We start from the raw sequence: 17,427 nt of genomic DNA on the forward strand, positions 1-17,427 counted from the left end.
CTTTCTAGATGCGGGACTCTAACCCGGAAGCTTACAAGAAATCCCGCTATACCCTGCGACGAACCATCAAACAGGCAAAGCGTCAATACAGGGCTAAGATTTAATCATAATACACCGGCTCCGACGCTCGTTGGATGTGGCAGGGCTTGCAAACTATTACAGACTACAAAGGGAAGCACAGCCGCGAGCTGCCCAGTGACACAAGCCTACCAGACGAGCTAAATCACTTCTATGCTCGCTTCGAGGCAAGCAACACTGAGGCATTCATGAGAGCATCAGCTGTTCCGGACGACTGTGTGATCACGCTCTCCGTAACCGACGTGAGTAAGACGTTTAAACAGGTCAACATACACAAGGCTGCGGGGCCAGACGGATTACCAGGACGTGTGCTCCGGACATGTGCTGACCAACTGGCAGGTGTCTTCACTGACATTTTCAACATGTCCCTGATTGAGTCTGTAATACCAACATGCTTTAAGCAGACCACCATAGTCCCTGTGCCCAAGAACACAAAGGCAACCTGCCTAAATGACTACAGACCCGTAGCACTTACGTCTGTAGCCATGAAGTGCTTTGAAAGGCTGGTAATGGCTCACATCAACACCATTATCCCAGAAACCCTAGACCCACTCCAATTTGCATACCGCCCAAACAGATCCACAGATAATGCAATCTCTATTGCACTCCACACTGCCCTTTCCCACCTGGACAAAAAGAACACCTATGTGAGAATGCTATTCATTGACTACAGCTCAGCGTTCAACACCAGAGTACCCTCAAAGCTCATCACTAAGCTAAGGACCCTGGGACTAAACACCTCCCTCTGCAATTGGATCCTGGACTTCCTGACGGGTCTACCCCAGGTGGTGAGGGTAGGGAGCAACACATCTGCCACACTGATCCTCAACACTGGAGCTCCGCAGGGGTGCGTGCTCAGTTCCCTCCTGTACTCCCTGTTCACCCACGACTGCATGGCCAGGCATGAGTCCAACACCATCATTAAGTTTGCAGACGACTCAACAGTGGTAGGCCTGATCACCGACAACGACGAGACAGCCTATAGGGAGGAGGTCAGAGACCTGGCCGGGTGGTGCCAGAATAACAACCTATCCCTCAACGTAACCAAGACTAAGGAGATGATTGTGGACTACAGGAAACGGAGCACCGAGCACATCCCCATTCTCATCGACGGGGCTGTAGTGGAGCAGGTTGAGAGCTTCAAATTCCTTGGTGTCTACATCAACAACAAACTAGAATGGTCCAAACACACCAAGACAGTTGTGAAGAGGGCACGACAAAGCCTATTCCCCCTCAGGAAACTAAAAAGATTTGGCATGGGTCCTGAGATCCTCAAAGGTTCTACAGCTGTAACATCGAGAGCATCCTGACCGGTTGCATCACTGTCTGGTACGGAAATTGCTCGGCCTGTGACCGCAAGGCACTTCAGAGTGTAGTGCGTACGGCCAAATACATCACTGGGGCAAAGCTGCCTGCCATCCAGGACCTCTACACCAGGCGGTGTCAGAGTAAGGCCCTAAAAATTGTTAAAGACCCCAGCCACCCCAGTCATAGACTGTTCTCTCTACTACCGCATGGTAAGCGGTACCGGAGTGCCAAATCTAGGACAAAAAGGCTTCTCAACAATTTTAACCTCCAAGCCATAAGACTTCTGAACAGGTAACCAATGTTACCCGGACTATTTACATTGTTTCCCCCCCCCCCCCCCAACCCCTCTTTTACGCTGCTGCTACTCTCTGTTTATGTTATATGCATAGTCACTTTAACCATACATCCATGTACATAGTACCTCAATTGGCCCGACCAACCAGTGCTCCCGCACATTGGCTAACTGGGCTATCTGCATTGTGTCCCACCTCCCGCCAACCCCTCCTTTTACGCTACTGCTACTCTCTGTTCATCATATATGCATAGTCACTTTAACCATACCTACATGTACATACTACCTCAATGAGCCTGACTAACCGGTGTCTGTATATAGCCTTGCTACTCTTATTTTAAAATGTATTTTTACTGTTGTTTTATTTCTTTACACACACACACACACACACACACACACACACACACACACACACACACACACACACACACACACACACACACACACACACACACACACACACACACACACACACACACTGTGGAGAGACCTGAAAATAGTTGTGCAGCGATGCTCCCCAACCAACCTGGCAGAGCTTGAGAGGATCTGCAGAGAAGAATGGGAGAAACTCCCCATATACAGGTGTGCTAACCTTGTAGCATCATACCCAAGAAGACTCGAGGGTGTACTCGCTGCAAAGGTGCTTCAACAAAGTACTGAGAAAAGGGTCTGAATACTTATGTAAATGTGATATTTACTTTTTTATTAAAATAAGAATAATTTGCAAACATTTCTAAAACCTGTTTTTGTTTTGTCATTATGGGGTATTGTGTGTAGATTGATTAGGGGGGGGGGGGGACAATTTAATTCATTTAAGAATAAGGCTGTAACATACATTTTGGGGGGAAAAAGTCAAGGTGTCTGAATACTTTCCGAATGCACTGTACATAAATACATGTAAAAGGGAGTAATATTGGCCAGTAGATAGATTCTAATGGTAATGGGAATCAATCATCAATCATTTAGAGAGTTACATCAGACATCTGTTGTCTCCATCACGTAGATCATTTGTAATTACCATCTAAATCTCCTCATTATGCCTGGGTCACGAGGTCTTTGTCATTAATAGTAGTTTTCCACATTCAATGAGCTATTCCGGGCTGGGCTCATTATCATTCTATGGTTCCTCACTTGCTACCGGAGGTGTAACAGAGTTAATTACAACTGCTCTAGTTACAGTAATTGATCAACTTTTCTGAGTACTTATATTACTTATAATATTTTTCAGTAACTTTTCTTCTACTTGAGTAGGATATTTCAGTACTCTCCAACTCTGGTGAGGGGAAGCGGGGGTTTGTGAATGAGCGAGTGAGTGAGTCAGTAAGTGAATAGTTAATAGTATATTTAATTTTTAAATTAGCTACTATTTATTTTTTACTTTAGTCGTTGGTTTTTTTTACCAGTAATTGTACTTCTACTTGAGTCAAATGTAATTAAAATAACATTACTTCTACTTGAGTATATTTTCGTACTCTTTCTACCCCCTTATTTACAAAAACTTGAGAGTAAAGTCTGAACTGCATTGGCTACAATCCAGTAACAACATCCGGTCCTTCATTTCACATGTACATTTCACATTTTATGTCATGTAGCAGACGCTCTTATCCAGAGCGACTTACAATTAGTACATTCATCTTAAGATAGCAAGGTAAGACAACAACACATCACACAATCTTATCTTATTTTAGGTACCTTTTCCCTCAACAAAGGGAAACAAGGTGCAGGCCGTGACTACATTCCACTGTAGTCAAGGCCTTTGCGAAATTTAACACATTTATTTTAAATATTCCTACTCAATACATTATATAGAATTCCAATATGTAGCAATTACATTTAAAAACAACAAATACAGAGTAGGCTAGATACAGTTAGTAAACTATAATTTGATGTCAATATCTCGTGACCGGAGAAAACAACCAATGAAAACAACAGCGAAACTCGTGACGTCTCCTAGATCCCTCGTTCCAATTGGCCATAAATGACAGAGTTCCGGTTAACCACCCCAACCCCCACGAGCTCCTATAAAACCCTTGTGAGAGACAAAGAACGATCTAGTCCAGCTGATCCGACCCAGACAGGTCCCTGCTGCATGAAAACTCTCCCGACATAGGCGTCAGGATCCCAGACTGACTGCGGAGGTTTAAACTCCTGGGACGCGAATGAAGAAACTTCTCCTGCTTCACTTCACATACAGAGGTTTAGTGAGAAAAGGGAAAAAGAGTAAAAGAAGAAAATGGATCGTTTTAAATTGCGAAAAGCTGAACCCAAAGATGTGCCTGACATACTGCGACTCATAAAGGTAGGCCAAAACTTCACCCCCAAAAACTTTGACAAGGAGTTGACCCATACTTTGTTGTTATTTTGTAGCCCTGGCAAGGCTAAGCCCAGTCGAAACCGTTTTGTTTGACTGCATTGAGAGACTCCGCAAATGTGTCTATCTTGAAGGTGACAAATACCGACAATTTCTGCTGCATATCAGTAGGTATCACAGTTCGCTCTGTAGTTTTGTACCTTTGCCTTTATTACATTGGCAAAGAGCCTATTTTCCTTTTGTTTGATGTGGTTATAACGTCAAACGTTTTCTTCGTTGACGGTCAGTTATCTCAGTGACTTTTAAACTCCATCTTGACCCGGTCTTGGTTTTTGATTCATAAATGTTTCTTCTATTCAGGAACTGGCTAAATATGAAGAAATGGAAGACCAAGTGATACTGACTGAGAAAGGTGAGTGTGAATTAAAGCTAAGCATTTCTGTCTCGGGCACCGTGTGACTGCAGTGCATGCAGAGTTTATAAGGCGTTTTTTTTTTTTACGTTTGTGATAACAGATCTGCTCGAGGACGGATTCGGTGACCATCCATTTTACCACTGCATCGTGGCGGAAGTCCCCAGTGACAAACAGAGCAACAACGGTAAGATTCTATATCTCAAATAATCGCACCTATTCCCTGGAGCACACCTGTACAACTGAGGATTGGATGGATATGCTGAGTGTGACATGAGTATTATAGCAAACTATGATGGGTGACTGAAATGGTGCCTCATATGCATATGTTTCTGCGCCATGGGAATACCTAGTATGCAGCTTCTTCCCCTATGCCATTCCTAAACCGAAACCAGTTAACCCAGTTTGTGCTGTACATACTGTCCTTACTCTATACAGACACACCCTTTTCCTTACAATAGTTATGATGCGATGCATAATGGTATGACAGTTGTCTTGTTTGAAACATTGTTGCTTTACACTCACATTTCTCTGATCGAAAGGCTGGTTTGTATAGTGTCTAGGCCTACTTCCTGTTGTGACGTGGATGCCACTCCGATGTAGGCCAGACACACTTGTATGACACCCGCTAACCGACTTCCGTTGTTAGCTTCTCTGAGCTAGAACAGCTCGTCTCCACGCGTCAGTTCTCACAACTGACACATCTCCTCTTTACACAGTCCCCTGGCAACCAGACTGAGTTAACCGCTGAAAGTACAAGTTAATCTTAACCATAGATCTATGAGCAGCTCTGCCCCCCTAAGTCCTAACCACCCTTAATCATTTAGGGAAAATGCTTAACTGACCTTGGATTAGTCTCTAGGGGTAACTCCGGTACGAGCTGTTAAATTACATCTGGCTTGTTTTTGTGTGTGTGGGTTTACTTTGTGTGTCCAGGTCCTGTGGTGATTGGGTTTGCCATGTACTACTTCACATATGACCCCTGGATTGGCAAGCTGCTTTACCTGGAAGACTTCTTTGTCATGGGAGAGTACAGGGGTAAGCAAAATAACTATTCCTCCACCTCTGTCTCTCTCTTTCTCCTTCCTTTCCTCTCGGTCCTGACCAGTAACCATTATCTCATTCTGTCATCCTTCCACCAGGGTTTGGCATCGGCTCAGAGATCCTCAAGCTCCTCAGTCATGTGAGTAACTTTGGAGTTATGACCCTGTACAAACATGGTAACAACTAGATGGGAGCTGTCAGTCAGTTACACGGCTCTGACCAGAATCCTGTTGAAGGATTAGGTCAATGCCTCAAACAGAATCCCATAGAGCCCATTTCAATGTGTTCTTTGTAAATGCTGATTCTATTCTGCATTTTTGGTTATTGCTGTTGAAATGATCAATGAATGTTTTGGGAAAGAGCTGTAGGTATAAGATGGTGTTTGCAGGAAATGTGGATGACTTTGTGAAGGGGGGGTGGCTCGCTGTCAGGTGCATGTGTGCTAACACCTGCCCTCCCTTCCTCTCTCCCCCTCAGACAGCAGTCAAGACTCGCTGCAGCAGCATGCACTTCATCGTCGCCGAGGGCAACCAGGCGTCGATAGAGTTCTACAAGCGTCGCGGCGCAGCTGACCTCTCTCTGGAGGAGGGATGGAGGCTCTTCAAGATCGACAAGAGCTCCCTCCTCAAGATGTCCTCCGGCCCCGAAGAGTGAGCTGGCCCCAAGACACATAGAAAGATGGGAGTGAGAGACTTGGGTCAATTTAATTATTTGCCTGTCTCTTACTTCAGCAGTTTGGTGGTGGGGGGGTGTGACTACTGACAGATTACTATTAAAAGGGGCATTAATCATATGTGTACTAACTTAATTTAGGGTTCCGTTTCGATTTTTTAAAATCATGTTTTATCTGAAACCATCGTTTTAGTAGTGGTATTTTTTTCTGCTAATCCAACACCTTAGGATTCCTAGCGTTCTCTGTAGTTTGAATGTTTATTATGTTGGTGTAATTAAAATTTTCAGAGCACATTTTTACTGATTTCTCTAGAGCTAAGAGCGGAAATTAAATCCCTGGCCCCCAATGTAGGTGAGGTTGGTTCATGATGGTGTGGTAAGGGAGGAGGGCTCTACGAACATGCATCACTTCATATGCCTTACCTCCCTTCATCCTCCATCTCTCGGGAGTCATTTCAGAATGATGTCATCAAGACACTTAAATGCAGCCTTTTCCTCTTTCTCCTCCATCTCATACCTTCTCTCTGTGAAAGGGGATGTGTGTCTGCGAGGAACACTTAGTTACTGCACTGACCTTGGAAAGACGCCAAACTGTCAGTGTCTAATGCTCAGACACATCCTAGTCACATCCTAGTCAGATCTAGCAGAAACCAGGGGTGTAGAAATACATATCAGTGGGATGTCTGTATTTTGAACATTCACTGCGGCAATGCCTGAAACCAACACAGCCAGAACCTAACCCTGTAGTGACCCAGTAGAGTTTAGAGAATATTGCAAACACTGTCTCCAACCCCTTGCCCAGGCAGAGACAGATCCTCTTTACTGTAACCCTGTCAAAAGTCATCTCTAGTAGACACTTGTACTCCACTCTAAACCTTCCTAAACTCAGAAATAGCTCCTGAAAACATTTCTTTGGCATTACTCCATTAAATACAATGAAGGACATCAATAGGGCAGGACCAAGTGTGTGACTTAGTTACTGTTGAGCCACATACAGCATAGACCGTAATATTTTCAGTGCATTTGGAAAGTATTCAGACCACTTTTCCCACAATGTTACATTACAGCCTCTAAAATTGATTAAATTACATTTCTCAGTCTGCACACAATACCCCATAATCACAAAGTGAAAGGTCTTCAGAAAATGTGGCTAATAAAAAATTAACAAACCTTATTTACATTAGTATTCAGATCTTTTACTATGAGACTTGAGCTGAGGTGCATCCTTTTTCCATTAATCATCCTTGATGTTTAATGGAAAATCCTTTGTTTCTACAACTTGATTGGACATGATTTCGACCAAGCCATGAGGACGAGGAAATCGTCCGTATAGCGCCGAGACAAGATTGTGTCAAGGGAAGGCTATCAAATTCTGCAGCATGAAGGTCCCCAAGAACACGGCCTCCATCGTAATTAAATGGAAGTTTGGAACCACCAAGACTCTTCCTAGAGCTGGCCGCCCGGCCAAACGAAACAATCAGGGGAGAAGGACCTTGGTCAGGGAGGTGAGAAAGAACCTGATGGTCACTGACAGAGCTCCAGAGTTCCTTTGTGGAGATGGTTGTTTTTCTGGAAGGTTCTGTCTCTGCAGTACTCCACCAATCAGGCCTTTATGGAAGAGTGGCCAGACGGAAGCCACCCCAGCCCGCTTGGAGTTTGCCAAAAGGCACCTAAAGAACTCTGACCATGAGAAAAAAGATACTCTTTGGCCTGAATGTCAAGGTTCAAGTCTTGTGGAAACCTGGCACCATCCCTAAGTTGAAGCATGGTGGTGGCAACATCATGCTGTGGGGATGTTTTTCAGTGGCAGTGACTGGAAAACTAGTCAGGATTGAGGGAAAGATGAACGGAGCAAAGTACAGAGAGATCCTTGGAAACCTGCTCCAGAGTGCTCAGGACCTCAGACTGGGGCAAAGGTTTGTCGTCCTTCCAACAGGACAACGACCCTAAGCACACAGCCAAGACAACACAGGAGTGGCTTTGAGACAAGTCTTTGAATGTCCTTGAGTGGCCCAGCCAGAGCCCAGACTTGAACCCGATCTAACATCTCTGGAGAAACCTGAAAATAGCTGTGCAGCGACGCTCCCCATCCAACTTGACAGAGCTTAAGGATCTGCAGAGAACAATGTGAGAAACTACCCAAATACAGGTGTGCCAAGCTTGTAGCATCATACCCAAGAAGATTTGAGACTGTAATCGCTGCCAAAGGTGCTTCAACAAAGTACCGCGTAAAGGGTCTGAATACTTATGTAAATGTGATATTTCAGTTTATTTTCAAAAATATCTAAAACCTGTTTTTGCTTTGTCCTTATGGGCTATTGTGTGTAGGTTGATGAGGGGAAAAACAATACATTTAATCAACCTTAGAATAAGGCTGTAACATAACAAATTGTGGAAAAAGTCAAGGGGTCTGAATATTTTCCGAATGCACTGTACATCTGAGACGGCGGGGAAGAGAAGACGGAAAAAGAGACAGCATCCTTTATCTCCAGACAGGGAATAATATTTTCATCCTAGATTCCCCATGAGCCTCGCTGACCTTTGAACCTGACTTGTTTATGTCCAGAGTTCTAAACGGTGCCCCGTTACTGATTAACCATTGGCTGAGCGAGAGAGCCTGTGATGTTTCCATCTATTTAAAGACACACCAGGGAGATTAAACACTAATTCCCCATGAGGCCTTGAGAGCTTTTCTAACCCTTTTCAAACTAAACACAATGTTCTATTCTAGCACAGGTGTTCATCACTGTGTTGCACAAATAGACACATAAATGATCGTACACACGCATTCACAGCCACGCAAACACCCCAGTGAGTCACACATGCCAAGGCATGACGGATAAGGTCAAGTCATAACAGACACTCCCACCCCCAACTCACCTATCCCACAAGCTCGCTCACCCTCACTGCTGAGGGAAACTGGACTGTCTACGTCAAAACAACTGTAGTGAACATGTTGTGTAACTCCCACCACAATGTTACAGCAGATTCAGTACGTTCAGTAGTGTTGTTAACCTGGTCCCATCAGGTAGTGTTGGAAGAGGAGTTGGCTAAAGCACATCAAAATGTGGGACAGGCTAGAGTTGCTGTAGTTCCTCGACGTATCATCTCCTCCGTATGTACGTTTTATGGTTAAATGGTTTTACAGGCAGGGAAGATAAATCCCTGTTTGAATAACCAATAACACACATCTGGAAAAATAGCCTTTGGACATGACCCACTTATCTCATAGATTGGACAGACTACCCTCTCTGTTTCTGTCTTTGTGAGAATACCAGAGGCATACACAGACCATGACTTTCCATGCATCCAGCACCAGTAAATATGTGCTGAAATTTAACTGTAATAACACAATCAGATATGAGTTTGATTTATTATGACCATATCTCTGTTTATAGACAGTAGTTTTCTGGGAACAGACAATCAATACAAAATCAACCAATTCAAAATGAAAATCATCACCTGAAACACAAAATACTTAAAATATACACGTTTAAATATTCTTCAGTAGAAGTACATCTTTAACTTTTTAAATAATTTATGTAACATTACCGTAGTGCACTCTGTAGTAGATCAATGATGGGGGAATGTCTTTAGAAATAAATACAAAAACATAACCAAAACAAACAAGCATGAGCAACAAGATTTAGAAACAAGATTTAGACATAAACACGGAAACGAGGTCAGAGGACAGCTGACAGGAGTCTCCTGGGTCCGTTGGCATGGTTACAACAGGTTGGCATGGTTAGTTGGCAAGGTAACAGAGCAAGAGGGAATGTGATGTATCATGTTACAGGAGACAGAGGTATGTTAAGGTGCTCTGTCTAGGGTGTGTTTCGGTGTGTACACCATGGAGTCGCGGTGCATATAGGGGTGTTGAATGTGATTTCGATCCACACTGGTACAGCACACCCAGACCTACAGGGTTTATTTCACCTCTAATAAGCCAGGTTATATCACTGAAAACAAATTGTATTTTTACGACAAGAGCCTGGTTCCAACCAATTTAGACATACAGTAGATTATGGTAATAACAGGCTCTCACCACTGGTGGGTGTGATGACATGACGTAACGTCCTCCAAAATTCAAATACTTTTCTGTTTTGTGTGTCAACACTAAGTGCACCCTGAGGAGCTTTGCCACCTGGAGGAAAAAGACTCTCAGGAAAAGAGGGCTGTTGTGAATATAGGTGATTCTGTCAGAAGTTGCAGTCCAACTCCTCTGACAACCGTTGTTATCATGCCAAGAATCCTAATCCCCTATATTCACATCAACCATTGAGGATTTCACAATTTCATGAAACAAATCAGGTGCCAAATGCATAGGAGAACAAGGGCCTGAGGGCCAGCAACAAACCACACCTAGGAACACCACATGATTGAACACACACACACCCAAACACAGACTCTGACAAAACATTAGGACCACAACATGAACACACACATGCACAGTCAAATAAAACACCCTGGGTTTTACGGCCAATATAGGTGGATAATATCGGTGAAGCAATATACCGGCCGGGCTCCAATTATAACCTATCCTCTTACGTTTGAACCAAATGTTCCATGACAACAAAATGTGATTGTTTTGGGACCTTTGATGCCATTAACTTTCAAAATCTCAAACCAAGTTCTATGAACTCTGTATATGACTCTGAGTGCACTCTTCAGGTGCATTATGTGTGTGTGTGTGTGTGTGTGTGTGTGTGTGTGACAGCCAGGTGATGTGTCCAGGCTCTCTGTCTCAGCTAGCCGTGCTCTTGTCCTCGGTCTTCTCAGCCTGCCTGAGGGGAAGCAGGAATACACATCATTATTACTGAACACACCTCAGCTGAATCTCAAACATCTTTCCTCGATTCTTTGTCATGATGACTAACCTTTCCCTTGCCAAATGGCAGGTCCTTCCAGAGCGTCTCCACAGCATCCCGACCCTGCTGACTCCAGCTGTACACAGAGTCCCCGCTCACCTGAGACAGAGACAGCCACACACACACACAAAATGGAAACACCTTCTATGAAGTCTGACCTCAATCAGACAAACCATGTGACAGATTTAGTGCACAAAATGTCATTTAAAAACACCCAACACACACGAATCACTCATTAAGTGTCTAATCTATTCATAACTCACAGAAATACAGCCATTAACCCCCCCCCCCAGTCAGCAGTCAGAGGTCCCAGCTTTCCTCCCTCCCTCTGAACGGCTGTCTCCTCATCACTTTCCTATCCTGCTGCTGTATCATACATCCTGTCTGTCTGATCTGGCTGTGTTGTGGCACACAGAAACACACACCTGTATCCTCTCTATCTCTGGGTGTGCCTCTCTCAGACAACAACATTAAACAGGCCTAAAATATACCAGGAATCCACCCCGCTTTGAAACCAAAGGGCAGACTATCAATCACATACCCTCCCCACACACAATCGCTCTTATTTCACAGCCAGAACTTCCTACAGGAAACCACAGCCTTTCCCGTTAGAGAGAGGGGAAAAAGGGATGGAAGACACGCACTAACATTGCACCACACACACACACACACACACACACACACACACACACACACACACACACACATACACACACACACACACACACACACACACACACACACACACACACACACACACACACACACACACACACACCTTGGTTAAGGAGGCAGCCTGCTGGGGGTAGAACATGGAAGCACTAAGAGCCATCAGCCCGACAGGAAACACCAGCCTCTTCACCCTGGAACCTAGAGACACAGAGTAGTGCTGAGCGATTAGTGCTTTTTGAGGTCAGTTCCAGTTCGGATTTAGAAAAATAGTCCCGGTTTTAGATGATTTATTATTACATTAAATGCATTTTGGGTTGAATGCTGTAACACAGAATTAAACAATTAATAAAAGTCCCATGATGGTTGTGACTGCCCATTACTGCTTATCACTTAATAACAATAATTTGTTCACCTTAGTTTAAAGCTAGAATGGTTCATTGAAACATTAAAGTGGACATCCTGCCTCATCTGTGGTAAAAAGCTGAGGGATGAGCCTGGTTGTGGACACCTACTCTTTGAACATCTCATTACAAAGTCATGTGTGTTAATATGGAGTTGTTCCCCTTTGCTGCTATAACAGCCTCCCCTCTTCTGGGAAGGCTTTACACTAGATGTTGGAACATTGCTGCGGGGACCTGCTTCCATTCAGCCACAAGAGCATTACTGAGGTCGGGCACTGATGTTGGGCGATTAGGCCTGGCTCGCAGTCGGCGTTCCAATTCATCCCAAAGGTGTTCGATTGGGTTGAGGTCAGGGCTCTGTGCAGGACAGTCAAGTTCTTCCACACCAATCTCAACAAAGCATTTCTGTATGGACCTCGCATGCGCAATAGGGCATTGTCATGCTGAAACAGTAAAGGGCCTTTCCCAAATTGTTGCCACAAAGTTGGAAGCACAGAATAGTCTAGAATGTCATTGTATGGTGTAGCGTTAAGATTTCCCTTCACTGGAACTAAGGGGCCCGAACCATGAAACACAACCCCATGACCATTATTCCTCCTCCAACAAACTTTAGTTGGCACTATGCGTTCGGGCAGGTAGCGTTCTCTTGGCATCCGCCAAACCCAGATTTGTCCGTTTGACTGCTGAATGGTGAAGCGTGATTCATCACTCCAGAGAACGCATTTCCACTGCTCCCACGTTAAGTAACTGTCCTCTTCAGTAAGGCCATTCTACTGCCAATGTTTGTCTATGGAGATTGCATGGCTGAGTGCTCGATTTTATACACCTGTCAGCAACGGGTGTGGCTGAAATAGCCAAATCGACTAATGTGAAGGGGTCTTCACATACTCAAGTATATCAATGGATGTAGCAACTAAGGATTCTAAGTCATCATCACATCTCTGCTCAGGCTGTAGCAGCCAGCCAGCCATCTACAGACTTGCCAGGACAAGTGGCAGCAGTTAGCAATGGATTCTGGTCATTGTAGTTAATGACTATGTTGAATATTGGCCTGCTGAAAACTACAACTTCCTACTACATGGCAGAGTTCTTCCTTGATCTGATCTCTCTCTAGAGTAATGGCATATCGAGCTCACAGAAGATTGGATGGATTTCAAATAATTGAACCGACGTCGGTAAATGAGTTGTGTGTGCGCGCGTGTACACACTACCTTTGGCCAGGTACAATCCTAAGAAGCCAGAGAAGCCAACCACCCCGACGCTGGGATAGAGGTCCGGAGGAGGATCATTGAGGAACTCATATGTCTCTAAGAGAGAAAGAGAGAGACAGAGAGAGAGAGGACACACAGTTTTGTGTATGTATGTGTATATGAAAGTATCTGCATGATATGAGTGTCTTCTCACCTCTCACTGTCCTGGTGGAGGCACTCACAGTGGGCTCTACAATCCTGTAGACCTCCTGTTTCACAGGATATGACATCATAAAGAGGAGAGAGAGAGAACTTTAATCTATGCTTCAATCATAAGAAGCTGCTGAGCGGAGGACAGCTCATAATAACAGCTGGAATGGAATTGTCTGGAAACCATGTGTTTGGTGAGTATGATCCCATTCCATCTATTCCGTTCCAGCCATTACTATGAGGCACAACTCACTGTGTGTATGTTAGTGTGTCTAGTCTTGGTAGACAGTGTCTGTCACCTACCTCAGCTTTCTCCAGGGCAACCAGACCTGTTACCTACAGGAAAACAAGAACCACAAACCTTAAATCTGAGGATTCCAAAAGAAAATTAGAGAGATGCCACATGAGATTGCCTAGATTCCCCCATTGTGTTCCAGTTGACAGGTAAGTAAGAGGCATACATCTCTGAGGAAGAGGGAGATAAGTGTACCTGACACTGGTTGGTGTAAGGCTCGGCCCATTTCCTCAGCTCGGCCACGCCCTGTTCCACTGGCCCCACCTCTGGCTCCACATACCGGAGCTGCGGCTCTGGAGTAACATAGAGGGACGGGAGCTGCAACACGCAAACATATTTCAATCGAGCAGCCTACAGCAACGTTGTCCTCTAAGTCATTTTATCTGCAAAGTGCCTTGTGGGAGCCTGCATTCACCAAAACAGCTCTTATTAGCAGATAAGATTGGACACGCATGTCACCAGTCCCTTCATATAACTGCCAAATAATTGTTCCCGTACAGGAGAGGAGACAGAACAGCAATACTAGCTACCTCTTCAATACTGAGACTTAGAGCTGCAGGTTTCTTCTTCACCTCGCTGGTGGCCAGGACAGTCGCAGTGCCTGTCATCAGACCCAGGACCCCTGACACAGTGGCAGACTGCGGCACCTGGCATTGGTTACACATCATGATACAGGATCATTACTTTATGGTAAATGGGTAAATGTATGGCAAGAATCAGGACATTCATGGCAGGTATTCAGACCTCTTGACTTTTTCCACATTTTGTTACATTTACAGCCTTATTCTAAAATGGATTAAATAAAAAATGTCCTTAATCTACACACAAGATGACAAAGCACATAATAACAAAGCAAAAACAGTTTTTTTGAAATGTTTGCAAATGTATTATAAATAAAAAACAGAAATACCTTATTTACATAAGTATTCAGACCCTTGCTATGAGACTTGAAATTGAGCTCAGGTGCATCCTGTTTCCATTGTTCATCCTTGAGATGACTTGATTTGAGTCCACCTGTGGTAAATTCAATTGATTGGACATGATTTGGAAAAGCACACACCTGTCTATATTAGGTCAGACAGTTGACAGTGCATGTCAGAGCAAAAACCAAGCCATGAGGTCGAGGAATTGGCAGTAGATCTCAGAGACGGGATTGTGTCGAGGCACAGATCTGAGGAACGGTACCAAAGCATTTCTGCAGCATTGAAGGTCCCCAAGAACACAGTGGACTCCATCATTCTTAAATGGAAGAAGTTTGGAACCACTAAGACTTCCTAAAGCTGGCCACCTGGCCAAACTGAGAAATCAGGGGAGAAGACCCTTGGTCAGGGAGGTGACCAAGAACCCGATGGTCACTCTGACAGAGCTCCAGAGTTCCTCTGTGGAGATGGGAGAACCTTCCAGAAGGACAACCCTCTCTGCAACACTCCACCAATCAAGCCTTTATGGTAGTGGCCAAATGGAAGCCACTCCTAGTAAAAGTCACATGACAGCCCGCTTGGAGTTTGCCAAAAAGGACTCAGACCATGAGAAACAAGATTCTCTGGTCTGATGAAACCAAGATTGAACTCTCTGGCCTGAACGCCAAGCGTCATGTTGGGAGCAAACCTAACATCATCCCTACGGTGGATGGTGGTGGCAGCATCATGCTGTTGGGATGTTTTTCAGCGGCAGGGACTGGGAGACTTGTCAGGATCGAGGGAAATATAAACGGTTCCAGACTGGGGCGAAGGTTCACCTTCCAACAGGACAACGACCCTAAGCACACAGCCAAGACAATGAAGGAGTTGAGAATGTTGTTGAGCCAGAGCCCGATCGAACATCTCTGGATACCTGAAAATAGCTGTGCAGCAACGCTCCCCATCTAACCTGACAGAGTTTGAGAGGATCCGAAGAGAAGAATGGGAGAAACTCCCCAAATACAGGTGTGCCAAGCTTGTAGCGTCATACCCAAGAAGACTCAAGGCTGTAATCGCTGCCAAAGGTGCTTTAAAGTACTGCGTAAAGGGTCTGAATACTTATGTAAACTTGTTTTTTTCTACTAAATGTTTTTGCTTTGTCATTATAGGGTATTGTGTTTAGATTGAGGGGGGGAAACAATTTAATCCATTTTTAAATAAGGCTGTAACGTAACAAAATGTGGAAAGACCAGAGGTCTGAATACTTCCCGAGTGCACTGTAAGTTACACTAACATTAGCCTACATAAGGGCAAAGTTTTGCACAAAATAAAGAATAAGGCTAATATATTAAGTATATTGTAATGAAACAGCAGGGAGCAGGTCTCGAACCCTCAACCTCCTAGCCCGAGGTCCGGCGCGCTATCGACTGTGCCGCAAAAGCATGCTCGAGCGGCAGAGTCGATTTCCGCGCTTATAAACCCAGGGTCGTTACACTACTCCCTCCTTTCAAAGAGCGCGTCCTCGCGCTAGCTTGCGACTTTACGTCTTACAGGAACGCGCTCACCGGCCAAGCACACGCACTGTCGTGGATGCGAGGTCCAATCCCACTTCTGACACCAATGTAATGAAACAGCAAGGAGCAGGTCTCGAACCCTCAACCTCCTAGCCCGAGGTCCGGCGCGCTATCGACTGTGCCGCAAAAGCATGCTCGAGCGGCAGAGTCGATTTCCGCGCTTATAAACCCAGGGTCGTTACAATATTTAGAAACCCGGACATACCCGGTTTGTCCAGTAATGCCATGGCCAGATTTATGAATAAAAATACGTTTTACGAGATTAATTATTTTTTGATCACGAATTCAGATCGTAAAACGTCTTCTCTTTTAGCTCGTCATATATATGGCTAGCTAGCTAATGTCGAATATTTATAACTAACCCCTTCTGTCTATGTTAACTTCATTGACCCTGGCCACACTGTTGTAGTGGTTTGGTTTGCTGAGGCTGACGTTAGCTAGCTAGCCTATGCTCAGCCCAACCAACCAATCACTATTTTAAACAGTATTTTACGGTTGTCCTGTTGTAGTCTGTACTATTCTAAGATAACCTAAATGTATCATACAAGATACAAAAAAACAGTTTAACCGTTACCAGTTTCCAAACGTTTGACATTTCTCTTCCTGGTGACTTTGCTTTTGTACGGCAAGTCAGACGGCAATAAAAACACCATATTTCAGTATTGTGGAACAAAATTCATCTCAGCAGCGACATCTGGTGGTGACACAAATCACATTTATTTATAAAGCACTTCTTACATCAGCTAATATCTCAAAGTGCTATACAGAAACCCAGCCTAAAACCCCAAAACAGCAAGCAATGCAGGTGTAGAAGCACGGTAGCTAGGAAAAACTCCCTAGAAAGGCCAAAACCTAGGAAGAAACCAAGAGAGGAACCAGGCTATAAGGGGTGGCCAGTCCTCTTCTGGCTGTGCCGGGTGTAGATTATAACAGAACATGGCCAAGATGTTCAAATGTTCATAAATGACCAGCATGGTCAAATAATAATAATCACAGTAGTTGTCGAGGGTGCAACAAGTCAGCACCTCAGTAGTAAATGTCAGTTGGCTTTTCATAGCCGATCATTAAGAGTATCTCTACCGCTCCTGCTGTCTCTAGAGAGTTGAAAACAGCAGGTCTGGGACAGGTAGCACGTCCAGTGAACAGGTCAAGGTTCCATAGCCGCAGGCAGAACAGTTGAAACTGGAGCAGCAGCACGGCC

At 44.5% G+C, this 17,427-nt stretch overlaps 2 protein-coding genes across 3 annotated transcripts; one reads left to right on the forward strand and one right to left on the reverse strand.

Moving 5' to 3' along the window:
* The first annotated feature begins 3,717 nt into the window (after window positions 1–3,717).
* Window positions 3,718–6,411, forward strand: LOC129859068 (diamine acetyltransferase 1-like). The gene is made up of 6 exons (XM_055928421.1): window positions 3,718–3,977; window positions 4,350–4,401; window positions 4,505–4,588; window positions 5,338–5,439; window positions 5,544–5,584; window positions 5,923–6,411. Exons 1-6 carry the CDS (start codon window positions 3,912–3,914, stop codon window positions 6,097–6,099), a joined length of 522 nt encoding a protein of 173 aa, XP_055784396.1. The 5' UTR covers window positions 3,718–3,911; the 3' UTR covers window positions 6,100–6,411.
* Window positions 6,412–9,471: 3,060 nt separating this feature from the next.
* Window positions 9,472–16,906, reverse strand: apoob (apolipoprotein O, b). 2 transcript variants are annotated; one of them, XM_055928419.1, is made up of 9 exons: window positions 16,801–16,906; window positions 14,284–14,400; window positions 13,949–14,071; window positions 13,762–13,794; window positions 13,463–13,517; window positions 13,270–13,365; window positions 11,764–11,855; window positions 10,995–11,084; window positions 9,472–10,897 (listed from the first exon to the last, which is right to left on the reverse strand). In XM_055928419.1, the coding sequence occupies exons 1-9, from the start codon at window positions 16,819–16,821 to the stop codon at window positions 10,862–10,864; spliced, it is 663 nt and encodes a 220-aa protein (XP_055784394.1). In that variant the 5' UTR covers window positions 16,822–16,906; the 3' UTR covers window positions 9,472–10,861. The 2 variants fall into 2 exon arrangements, with proteins under 2 accessions (XP_055784394.1, XP_055784395.1); XM_055928420.1 differs by having other exon boundaries at window positions 9,472–10,901.
* Between the last annotated feature and the right edge of the window lie 521 nt (window positions 16,907–17,427).

The sequence above is a fragment of the Salvelinus fontinalis genome, chromosome 7 (genome assembly GCF_029448725.1).
Source record: "Salvelinus fontinalis isolate EN_2023a chromosome 7, ASM2944872v1, whole genome shotgun sequence".
Classification (NCBI taxonomy): Eukaryota; Metazoa; Chordata; class Actinopteri; order Salmoniformes; family Salmonidae; genus Salvelinus; species Salvelinus fontinalis.